The sequence below is a fragment of the Podarcis gaigeae genome (genome assembly GCF_964106915.1).
Source record: "Podarcis gaigeae genome assembly, chromosome: 13".
In the NCBI taxonomy this organism is placed as follows: Eukaryota; Metazoa; Chordata; class Lepidosauria; order Squamata; family Lacertidae; genus Podarcis; species Podarcis gaigeae.
Genome location: NC_139689.1, coordinates 34,877,490 through 34,887,796, shown reverse-complemented (window position 1 = coordinate 34,887,796; position 10,307 = coordinate 34,877,490). Strand labels below are relative to the sequence as shown.

Here is a 10,307-nt window from a genome sequence, read left to right as displayed (position 1 = left end):
AATAATAATAATAATAATAATGGGATAAGGCACACAGTGACTTGCTATCTCGATCACACGCAGTCTGTGGTCCGCTGGCAGTAGGAGTACAATATGGGCATGTCTTTAAGTTAACATCTTACATTAAAAACCTGACAGTACCAGATTATGGAAGGCTTTTCACCAAAGCCAGACTAAACGTCTTTCCTTCTGCAGTGTTGGATGGCAGGTTGAGAGGAGTTCCCTACAAGGACAGACTTTGCTCGTGAGCTCAAGACATCGATTCCATAAAACATATTTTGTTGCACTGTGCAAAATATGAGCAAGCCAGGGCTGAACTGATAATACCCTTGCTGGTAACATTCCTGGGAAAATCAGAGGCTCACTATGTCAGGTTCCTATTGGAAGACCGGACAAACACTAGAACATTAGCAGTGGCAAAGTTTTTATCGGTGGTTGCAAGAACCAATGATCCCTATCTTTTGAACAAATTGCTTGTTTAACCTGGAGGTAGGCAGCATCTTAAAAAGCAGAGATATCATCTTGCCAACAAAGGTCCGTATAGTTAAAGCCATGGTTTTCCCAGTAGTGATGTATGGAAGAGAGAGCTGGACCATAAAGAAGGCTGATTGCCGAAGAATTGATGCTTTTGAATTCTGGTGCTGGAGGAGACTCTTGAGAGTCCCATGGACTGCAAGATGATCAAACCTCTCCATTCTTAAGGAAATCAGCCCTGAGTGCTCACTGGAAGGACAGATCGTGAAGCTGAGGCTCCAATACTTTGGCCACCTCACGAGAAGAGAAGACTCCCTGGAAAAGACCCTGATGTTGGGAAAGATTGAGGGCACAAGGAGAAGGGGACGACAGAGGATGAGATGGTTGGACAGTGTTCTCGAAGCCACATGAATCTGACCAAACTGCGGGAGGCAGTGGAAGACAGGAGTGCCTGGCGTGCTCTGGTCCATGGGGTCACAAAGAGTCGGACACGACTAAACAACAACAGGCTGTATGAATTGTGTATTGCTTTGTAACGATTTGTTGGGTTTCTGGACCGTACTAAAGATTGATTTGATTTGATTATTACTATTAAAATTTGTATGTCACCCCTATACCCACAGATCTCAGGGTGGTTACAGATTTCAGAAATCTCCAGGGCTTCAAAAGAGCTGCACAGGGGGCTGTTGTCGCTGGATTTCTGTCAGTCGCACAGCTTTTCAAACACACCGGAGCCCTGCTTGCTTTCTACTCCGGCGGGGGTGATGGTGTTAAAAGGGTGGGGTGTTTTCAAATCTCCATCAAGCTCCTCTCTTGGCTGTTGATTACTACATCAGCCATTCCATGAGGCTGCAGGAGAGGATGAGAGATGGGATTTCCCCCCATCTGTATTGCTGACAGACCATACTCCCCCCCACTTGAAATCTTTCCATTACACCTGCTCTTTTGCAAAGTAACTAAGAGATAGTGCTCAACTTTGCTTTCCCCCATCAGTCTTGAGACGCTCATCTCACTTTATTGGCCGAGGGAGCTGGCATACAGCTTCCGGGTCATGTGGCCAGCATGACTAAGCCACTTCTGGTGAACCAGAGCAGCGCACGGAAACGCCATTTACCTTCCCGCCGGAGCAGTACCTATTTATCTACTTGCACTTTTGACGTGCTTTTGAACTGCTAGGTTTGCAGGAGCAGGGACCGAGCAACAGGAGCTCACCCCGTCGCGGGGATTTGAACTGCCAACCTGCTGATCACCTAGTCCTAGGATCTGTGGTTTAACGCCACCCGCGTCCCCAAATAACAAACTTAGTTGGTCTCTAAGGTCCCATCCTTGTAGCATAACTTATTTTGCACAGACTTTGGATGGACTGGGCATGGTTAATCCAAAGCACTGTGGCAAAAGGGGGAGGCAAAGGCTCAACGCCGCCCACTTTATCGGCCATTTTGTATTAATTCATGTGGGCCTCCCAAATTCTTGGATCTAGGAGCAACATTGGAAATCTGCTTTCGAGGGGTGGGGCACAACAAAGCTCTAAGCCCTGCCCACAGAAGCTTCTTTTCCTGACGTCACTCCATTACGTCACACCGGAAGTGGCCGAAGAGTGTTTCCTTTCAGGGACAGAGCGCCTCGTTTGGATTGATAAACGTTATTTCACTGCCCGCCTCCCCCCCCCCCCGCCTCAAACGCGCCGCTCTTTCAGCCTTATACGCATTTGTACTCGAAAGCCGAGTTTCCACGCGACTTTTTTTCCTCGCGAGAGTTCAAGGATCGAAGCTCAGGCTCGCGCATGCGTAGCAGCAACCAACTAGGCCCTCCAGGGAAATTCCCCGCGAACGAGGTACAGCCCCGCCCCTCGCTGCCTGCCCTTTTCCCCCTCGGGTTCCCACACCAGCATCTCCCACAACCTCTTCACGTCCCTCTTACGTAGAGCTCTCTCTCTGTCAACCGCCATTCACCATAGAGACTGCACGTCCTCCATTCCTTAGAGCGTATCCTTGCTCCACCATAGAGCGCTCTAGAGCGTTCCCGGAAACGTCGGTATCAAAAGAAGAACGTCGGCGCCCATGTAGTCAGGCACTTGGGGAAGCACCGGTTGTGTTTAGTGGCGGGGTGCCTGGGTTTAAAAACCCCTGAAAGAAAAAGGACCCCTTTTTAGGGTGACGTTCTGTTGTTGCGAGTTAAATCTCTACACTATTTAAGGGAAATCTTACCAAGTAAGTTCAGGAAAGCTCTGAAGGTCACCGAAGTTCTGCCCTTTAAGGGTTAGCAAAGTTCAAACGGAACCCCTCGCATTAAATAAAGTATGTTCGTTGTAGCTTTATTTAAGAAATTATAGAGTTGTAGAGTTGGAAGGGACCACGAGGGTAATCTAGTCCAACCCCCTGCAGTGCAGGAGCTTTTTTTGCCGAAGGTAAGGGCTCCAACCAATGACCTTGAGAATCACTTTAAAAATTAATTTCAAACAGACTGAACGAGGAACAGGAAATGGGCTTATACAAAATCAGGCCATAGGAGATATAACCTGCACATTTGGTACTTGCTAGGACTCCTCGAATGGAAATACGGGGTTATATGTCCTAAAGTTCAGACTGCCCTCACTGCCTTAATACGGGGAGGTTTTGAACAAGGGTTTTCTGTAACTCTCCAGGTTTTGTCACAAAACACAGAATTTGGGGGCTCAAAACAAGACTGAAATGAGTCCTTCAACACTATACGGCAGCATAGATTAACATTTCTGAAAGATGGTTCCCACCCCCCACCCCAGTCTCTTCTGTCATTTCAAAATGACAGTGTTAACATTATTGATATTGGGAGCTGGATATGCAGCACATTCTGCTGCAGATCCCCACTGCTGCATGGTTTTTAAATATGCCTAGTTTGTTTGTCCTGACTAGAAATAGTCATACCTCATTAGTCGAACAGAATGCGTTCCGGAAGTCCATTCAACTTCCAAAACATTTGGAAACCAAAGTGCAGCTTTTGATTGGCTGCAGGAAGCTCCTGCAGCCAATTGGAATGTGTGGAATCCGTGTTGGACATTCGGGTTCCAAAAGAATGTTAGCAAACCGGAACACTCACTGCCAGGTTTGCGGCGTTCAGGAGCCAGCCAAAACATTTGAGAACTAAGCTGTTCGAAAACCAAGGTACGACTGTAGATCTAAAAAATCTTCAAATATGAGATTCTCATTGGCATGCCAACTTTGAGGGATTGGAACTTGCTACTCTCAGGGTGCAGATAAGCTTGTTTAATTTTTGTAACCATGTATTTAAAGGTCCTGGGCTTTCATACCCTTTCCAGTTGCTGAGGGCAGTAAACTTGCTTCAGTAGTATAGAGACAGATTATTTGAAAATAAGGTATGCCTCTCCCCTGCATGCAACTTCAGTATAGATCATCCTTCCTGTTCCTTAGGCAAACACTTCATGAAATGTGGACCTGATGGCATTCCAGTTGTATCCTTCAAGCAGGCAGTAGAACAGTTCTCTTCCTACAATATTTCTTAGTGTCTGGAGGCTAATTGTGGCACTGACTTTTTAGCAAACTATATTTTATTGTATATTACAAAAGGACTCTGTGCCAAATTGATTTGGCACATTATAATTTTTCCTTCCCCTTCTCAATATGTGTATATTTAAGAATTACGAGCAAGCTTTTAGGATGAAAAGCACAAAACAAAAAACTTGAATCTTATTTATTTAGAGAAAGTTTGTTTAAATCTGTTAACACCCTGGCAAGGGAGGCAGGCTCAAACTGGAGAGGACACAGACAGACAGCAGCTGCAGCGTAGCTCCAAGGCTTTCACATGGCAAACAAAATGAGGAATGCCACCATCAAACAGAAGAGCCCCATGGCCTCTGAGAGGGCAAAACCCAGGATAGCGTAAGAAAACAGCTGCTGCTTGAGGGATGGGTTCCTGTAGGTAGAACAGAAGAAATCTGTAAGGTAAAATCCCATTGGCTTTTCCAAAATAAAAAGCTGCAATAGGCTTCCCAAGCCCACACTCGAAAATGTATTTGTAGAACCTCAGAGTGAACACGGGGAAAGCTTTGTTAACTACCAGTCACAGATATATCCACCACATCTCACTTAAAAGGTGTTTTGATTGTTCTCGGATTAAAGGTATACAACCATGGAAATCTGCTTTACAAAGAACCACATATTTCAAGCCTTGTAATTAGTAATTTGTAGTTCTTGGAGAGTTGAAGGAGAGGCAAGAGAGAAGACTGGGGGGAAGCATCCCTTAATTTAAATTTTGAAATACATGGGTACATTCTAATAAATCATACTATGTTCCAAAATCTGTGAAGATACTTTGTCTGAATACAGACATTTATGTGCTCACATACTTTCGAACCATGGACACACTTTACCAAGCAGGAACATTTAGAGAGAGAAAATATTCTGCAATCCATAAAAAGGTAAAGGGACCCCTGACCATTTGGTCCAGTCGTGACCGACTCTGGGGTTGAGGCGCTCATCTCGCTTTATTGGCCGAGGGAGCCGGCGTACAGCTTCCAGTCATGTGGCCAGCATGACTAAGCCGCTTCTGGCGAACCAGAGCAGCGCACAGAAACGCCGTTTATCTTCCTGCCGGAGTGGTACCTATTTATCTACTTGCACTTTGACGTGCTTTCAAACTGCTAGGTGGGCAGGAGCAGGGACCAAGCAACAGGAGCTCACCCCATCGCGGGGATTCGAACCGCTGACCTTCTGATGAGCAAGTCCTAGGCTCTATGGTTTAACCCACAGGCCACCCGCGCCCTAATCCATACATAGACAATAATTGCTTCTTTAACACACAAAAAATTACATTGAGAATGGAAAGACAATAACCCAACTGGTATGAGCACTGTGTGTATAATACAAGCTGATTCATACATTGAAGGTAACTTTGGTTATGATCTTTTTAACAGTGACACTTTGACACTATTAGTTTGAAAAAGGTATTTTTCTCATCAACAAGACACTTGACAAGAAAATTCCATGCAGATTCCATCAATTCTCTTCTATTGCAGCTTTTCCTAGCTGGAGTTTCCAATCACTGTCAGCTGCTTTAAAAAACTGCTTCTCCCAAGAGGAATGAATTTGTGGTAAAAGTCTTCACAAAAATATCTAAACTGCCTGCTAAAACAAAGCAGAAATGCTTTCCCCAGCTAACTTACCTGGCATAACCAATGATTAAACTGCCAAACACTGTCCCAATCCCAGCTCCTGAACCAGCTACTCCCACAGTAGCAGCACCAGCACCGATGAATTTAGCAGCAGTATCAATATCACGGGAGACAGCACTGGTTTGGAATTCCCGATGAGCTAGCTGACGATTCAAAACTCCAAAAGGCTGTGGAGGAAGCAAGTAATTAGCATGATTTATATCAGTCACTTTAAGCCTCCAAATCATTTTCTCTTCCTAACAGCGTTTAATCCAGATGTTCCCAAACAATGGGTGGGTAGACATCAGGCTGGCAGGACCTACTTTGTTTCTTTATTAGAACCTTGAAGCCAACCAGGGCCTCCACTGGGGGCAGGTGGAAAATAGCAGCTCAGCTGGATGGATCACTAAGAATGAAGAACAGGGCTGGCTCAACCTATGGACTTGTGATCCTCAAGAGAATCAAGCTTGCAATTTCTTTCAGAAAATAAATCTTTTCCCAGTAAGCTAATGTGGGTGGGGCTTTTTACAGTTGCTGATATTGTTAAGAGAGTCCGGAATCCTTGCCAAACAGATCCCAGGCTGCCTTCTGCCCACCTCCAGGGCAGGGGAAGGACATACCCAAGACGGGGTAGAGAAGAAAGAAGGGAAGAGGCAATGGCCTTGGACCCAGACTACTAGTTTTCTAAGCATTGGCAGTGGGGGAGTGGGGAGAGAGAACAGCAAATAATGCCACTTAGGTGTCTCTGCCAGGTCATGGCTGGAACAGAAATGCAGGTCTCTAGCAGACATAACTGTTGTTCAGTCACCCTACTGAAACCTTAAGGGTGTGTGTTAAATGACCTCCCTTGTAGCAACCACTGAACCACAACTATGCAGATTCTGAAATCTGTTTGATGTACAAACAGAGATATGCCTATCACGCACACAAAGAATACCAATTCTTACTATTCCCCAATCCAGCAGGAGTAAAAGGGAATTCTGGGGGAAACTATTCAATGTAAACATTAGAATTGCAACAAAGGGTTCATGAAGGGTTAAATTTATGCCATTTCCTATCCAAAAGGTGTTTTAAAATGAGCAAGGAGGGTGACCAGTTGAAACATAAGTTAAGTTTTTCAACCCTGTGTAACAGCATGCTTTTTTTAAATGAAGGACATAATGGTTTTGAAGTACTGCTTGCTTTTGAATTTTTAAAATATTAACGGACTCTAAAAGAATCAACAAGACAGTAGCTTCTGCCAGAAAAAAATGTCCCTTCTTATATTATATTATCCTGCAGAGCTTCTGCAGGATTTATTCCAGTATTGCTCACACTAGGCCAAGTGCAGGGAACCTTAGATGCTCCAGTTGTTGCTGAACTCCAACTTGCATCAAGGCCAATGGCAAAAGAGGATGGGAGTTGAAGTTTAGCAACTTTTGGAGAGCCACAGTTTCCCCACACCTTTTCTAGGTCACAAGGAAAGAGACGTCTTACACCAGCACTACTACACTTTTTCAGAGTGGTGAAATTGGGTTAATTACGCATGGCAGCCTCGGTTCCTCTTCTAGATACTCTGATGGAAGCTAAGCTGTCAGTGTAATGTAAGAGGCAACTAGTGCTAACCATTGAGTTTGAAAGCAAAGAAGTTAATATTGTTCCCACATCATGAGAAAATAATGTATAGAGTTATAATTAATAGAAAACAGTTTCTATTTAGCATAGAGTTTTATTGTTTGGCTGTAGTTTGGTATCACTGCATGATGCTGTTAACCATTTTTTTGCTCCTTTTTGTAAAGAAAATCACGGTGCAAACAAAACCTGAAGATAGCAATGAGGAGTCATGCTGTTTATTCCTACCTGCAGAGTCTGAGTCTCTGGCCTGCTCAATATAGACAGGGAAGCTGGCCTGGTTAGAGCTCGAGAACAGCAGCGGAACTGGAAAGAAAAACATTAAATTCATATCAGGATATAAAGAACTGCTCTATTCAGAGACCAATGCAATCTATTCTGACTGACAGTGGCTCTTCAGCATCATAGCCAAATATATTTCCTAGCTATCCCACTTGATCCTTCAAATGGTAGATTTTAAGGATTTAACTTGATATTAGATACTTGCAAGATTTATCCTACATCAGTGAGCTAAGGCCTTCCCCCCAACTGGTGATGAGGCAATTTTGTGCTGATCGGAAGGCAGTTCTCTTTCAAGACAGGTATGCCTATTCATCACTTAATGTGAATTCTCTGTGGCAGGAGATTCTAGATCTTGCTTGAATCCACAGCTTCTCTCATACTGGAAAGGACATATATGTGCAAGAGGGAAAGTATTCATTGCTGCCTATTAAACCTAGCTAGAGACTCTAGACATGGGCAGTAGTCTTCCTAATACTATTTGTATCAGGACTTGTGCACTCAAATATTTTTGTCCATTTAAAAAAAACAATCATTAGCTGCTTTGGGGGTCCACATGAATTGATATCAAATGAACTGAACAGGTCTTTCTGATCAACTCACATCAGCCCTAGTCAGCATGGCCAAAGGTCAGGGATGATGGGAGCTATTGTCCAAAAATATCTGGAAGGTCACAAGTTCCTCCATACCTGCCATAAATTCATTCTCATAGGTAAAAAACCATTTGCTGCTTCCCCTTACAGGGTCTGAATTATTTCCAAAATAGAGGTGTTTTGTTTTGTTTTCTAAAGTGGAACAGAGTTGGTCACTCACCGAGGACTATTATAGGAATGCATGGGCAGGAAGACTAAGGATTTATTGGCTTGTAACTTTTATTAACTTATTTGTAAGTCTGGTTTAACATACCCTTCAGAAACTATAGTTGACTGAGTTCAAATGACATATCAAACAGCTCACTCTTAGTTTTTCCTCTTTAAAGAGAAATATTAGAGATTTTACTCATTGTAACAATGAATAATATGAGGAGTGTAACATACTAAAGTAATCCAAGATACACTAAGGCAATTGCAAGCCAAAAATTCCTTACCAGAGCTGGCGAAGCCAGGAGAGCTACTGGAGTCTGCATTCTGATGATCCTGAATAAAGGGGGAAAGTCACATTTTACACAAACACCCACTGAATTCTCTCACAACTAAGAGGGAAAGCCCAGTGTGTGGACAAAATGGAGTACATTTCCTTATCTGTTTCAAGTATAGCTTTTTATTAAGATTTTGCAAACTAAGTCCAGAATTAAAGAAGGAGGGCAGAATGGCCTTGAAGGAACACTATTAATGGAGAGTCCAGTTATTCACATAGAGCAAGGAAGAACCAGATAGCTTGCAACTGTGCATCAGTGACCTCCAACTATGGACAGACACCACAGATAAGGTGACAGACATGAAACTTGTCAGGGGAAAGACAGATGACAATCTAAGCTATGTTTGTCCAATACAACATTGCTTCTTACAGCAATTAGGCACTCAAAAATGGCATTTGACTTTGTAATTGATTGAAAGAAGGGTGTTTAAGAGAAACTGTGCATACCCCTGTTAGCTAGGAGCCACAAAAAAGCACAATTAGGTAACAGGACTTGTAGAAAGTTAGCCAATATTTCAAAGCTGCAGCTGTCCCCCTGAAAACAACCCCACCTGGAAACGGATCGTTGTGGGCTACAAAGCCTTTTGCCCCATCCCGAATCTACCAGCTTCCCAAATCCTTTCCCATTTTGTAGGTGGCATCCCAATGACCGCCTCCACCATCTACACCTTCGTTAACATCCAGCACTGAAGAAGCCATTGGCCGGTTCTCTTCATGTTAGTTGCCCTTTGAACACCTGCCGTCTGCAAACACACCCCGTTTAGCTCCACAGGATTCCCCTAGTCTTTCATCTATGCCTTCGCCCTGCCCTTGCAGAGTAACATTCACAGGCAGACAAATCCGGTAACTAACAGGCCGGTTGCACTAGAAGCCATCTCGCCCTGGAGTTTCTAGCCCACAAGAAGGACTTGGTCCACCATCTAGTCTAGCATGTCCGTTAGCAAGCAGGCCAATGAGCTGAGGGGGCAAGCGAGACTCTTCCATCCTCGGGGTCGTGGCTTCGAGCCCCACGCTGCGCGAACGATTCCTGCATTATTGCAAGGGGCCGGACTAGATGGCCCTCGCGGTCCCTTTCCCAATTCTACGATTCCGCGACTGCAGCAACCTACGTCGGTCAGCCGTCAAAAGGCGCCCCTAAGAAGCCGCGAGTGATTCACTCGCGACAAAGGATCCCGACGGGACGCCTTTTAACTGCTGTTCCCAATTCAAACGGGCCTTCGGGATGAAGGCAGCCGCGAACGGCGTGCTGGTGGGAACAGACCCGAGCACCGGGGCCTCCCCGCTCCCCGTGCAGCCGCCTCACCCTCACGGGAGGCCTCGGGACCAGGCGGACGCCCTCCCCGCTTCCCCTGCACAGACTCACCTTCGGGGACGAAGAAGGGCTGCACCGAACCTCAAAGTCGCGGCTCTCCTGACTGGACCCAGCCAAGCCCCTCCCGCCCTCGCTCACCTTGCCAATGTACCACAGCGTCCTCCGCTCCTATTGGCCGCCGCGACGCAAGGAACGCTACCCGGCGGGGCCCCGGTGGCTCACGGGAGACGGAGCCTCGCCGCCGCCCGCTATTGGCTCCCGGACCCTCGCGCTCGCGCCCCTCTGCGTGCGGATTGGGCAACTCCGAAGGATCGCGGGTCCCCCATTGGCCGGCCGCAAAACCCTCCC

The 10,307-nt window shown here is 45.5% G+C and overlaps 1 protein-coding gene across 2 annotated transcripts; it reads right to left on the bottom strand.

Moving 5' to 3' along the window:
* Positions 1 to 4,146: 4,146 nt before the first annotated feature.
* ATP5MC1 (ATP synthase membrane subunit c locus 1) lies at positions 4,147 to 10,199 on the bottom strand. 2 transcript variants are annotated; one of them, XM_083709988.1, is made up of 5 exons: positions 10,098 to 10,199; positions 8,598 to 8,646; positions 7,460 to 7,537; positions 5,633 to 5,808; positions 4,147 to 4,383 (listed from the first exon to the last, which is right to left on the bottom strand). In XM_083709988.1, exons 2-5 carry the CDS (start codon positions 8,634 to 8,636, stop codon positions 4,269 to 4,271), a joined length of 408 nt encoding a protein of 135 aa, XP_083566114.1. In that variant the 5' UTR covers positions 8,637 to 8,646; positions 10,098 to 10,199; the 3' UTR covers positions 4,147 to 4,268. The 2 variants fall into 2 exon arrangements, with proteins under 2 accessions (XP_083566114.1, XP_083566113.1); XM_083709987.1 differs by having other exon boundaries at positions 10,011 to 10,149.
* Between the last annotated feature and the right edge of the window lie 108 nt (positions 10,200 to 10,307).

Excerpts from the sequence above, each read along its gene's own strand:
- ATP5MC1 (XM_083709988.1), bottom strand. The coding sequence starts at position 8,636 with ATGCAGACTCCAGTAGCTCTCCTGGCTTCGCCAGCTCTG. Across the intron at positions 7,538-8,597 it reads TCCTGGCTTCGCCAGCTCTG|TTCCGCTGCTGTTCTCGAGC; the intron begins GTAAGGAATTTT and ends TTTTCTTTCCAG. Across the intron at positions 4,384-5,632 it reads TTAATCATTGGTTATGCCAG|GAACCCATCCCTCAAGCAGC; the intron begins GTAAGTTAGCTG and ends TTCTACCTACAG.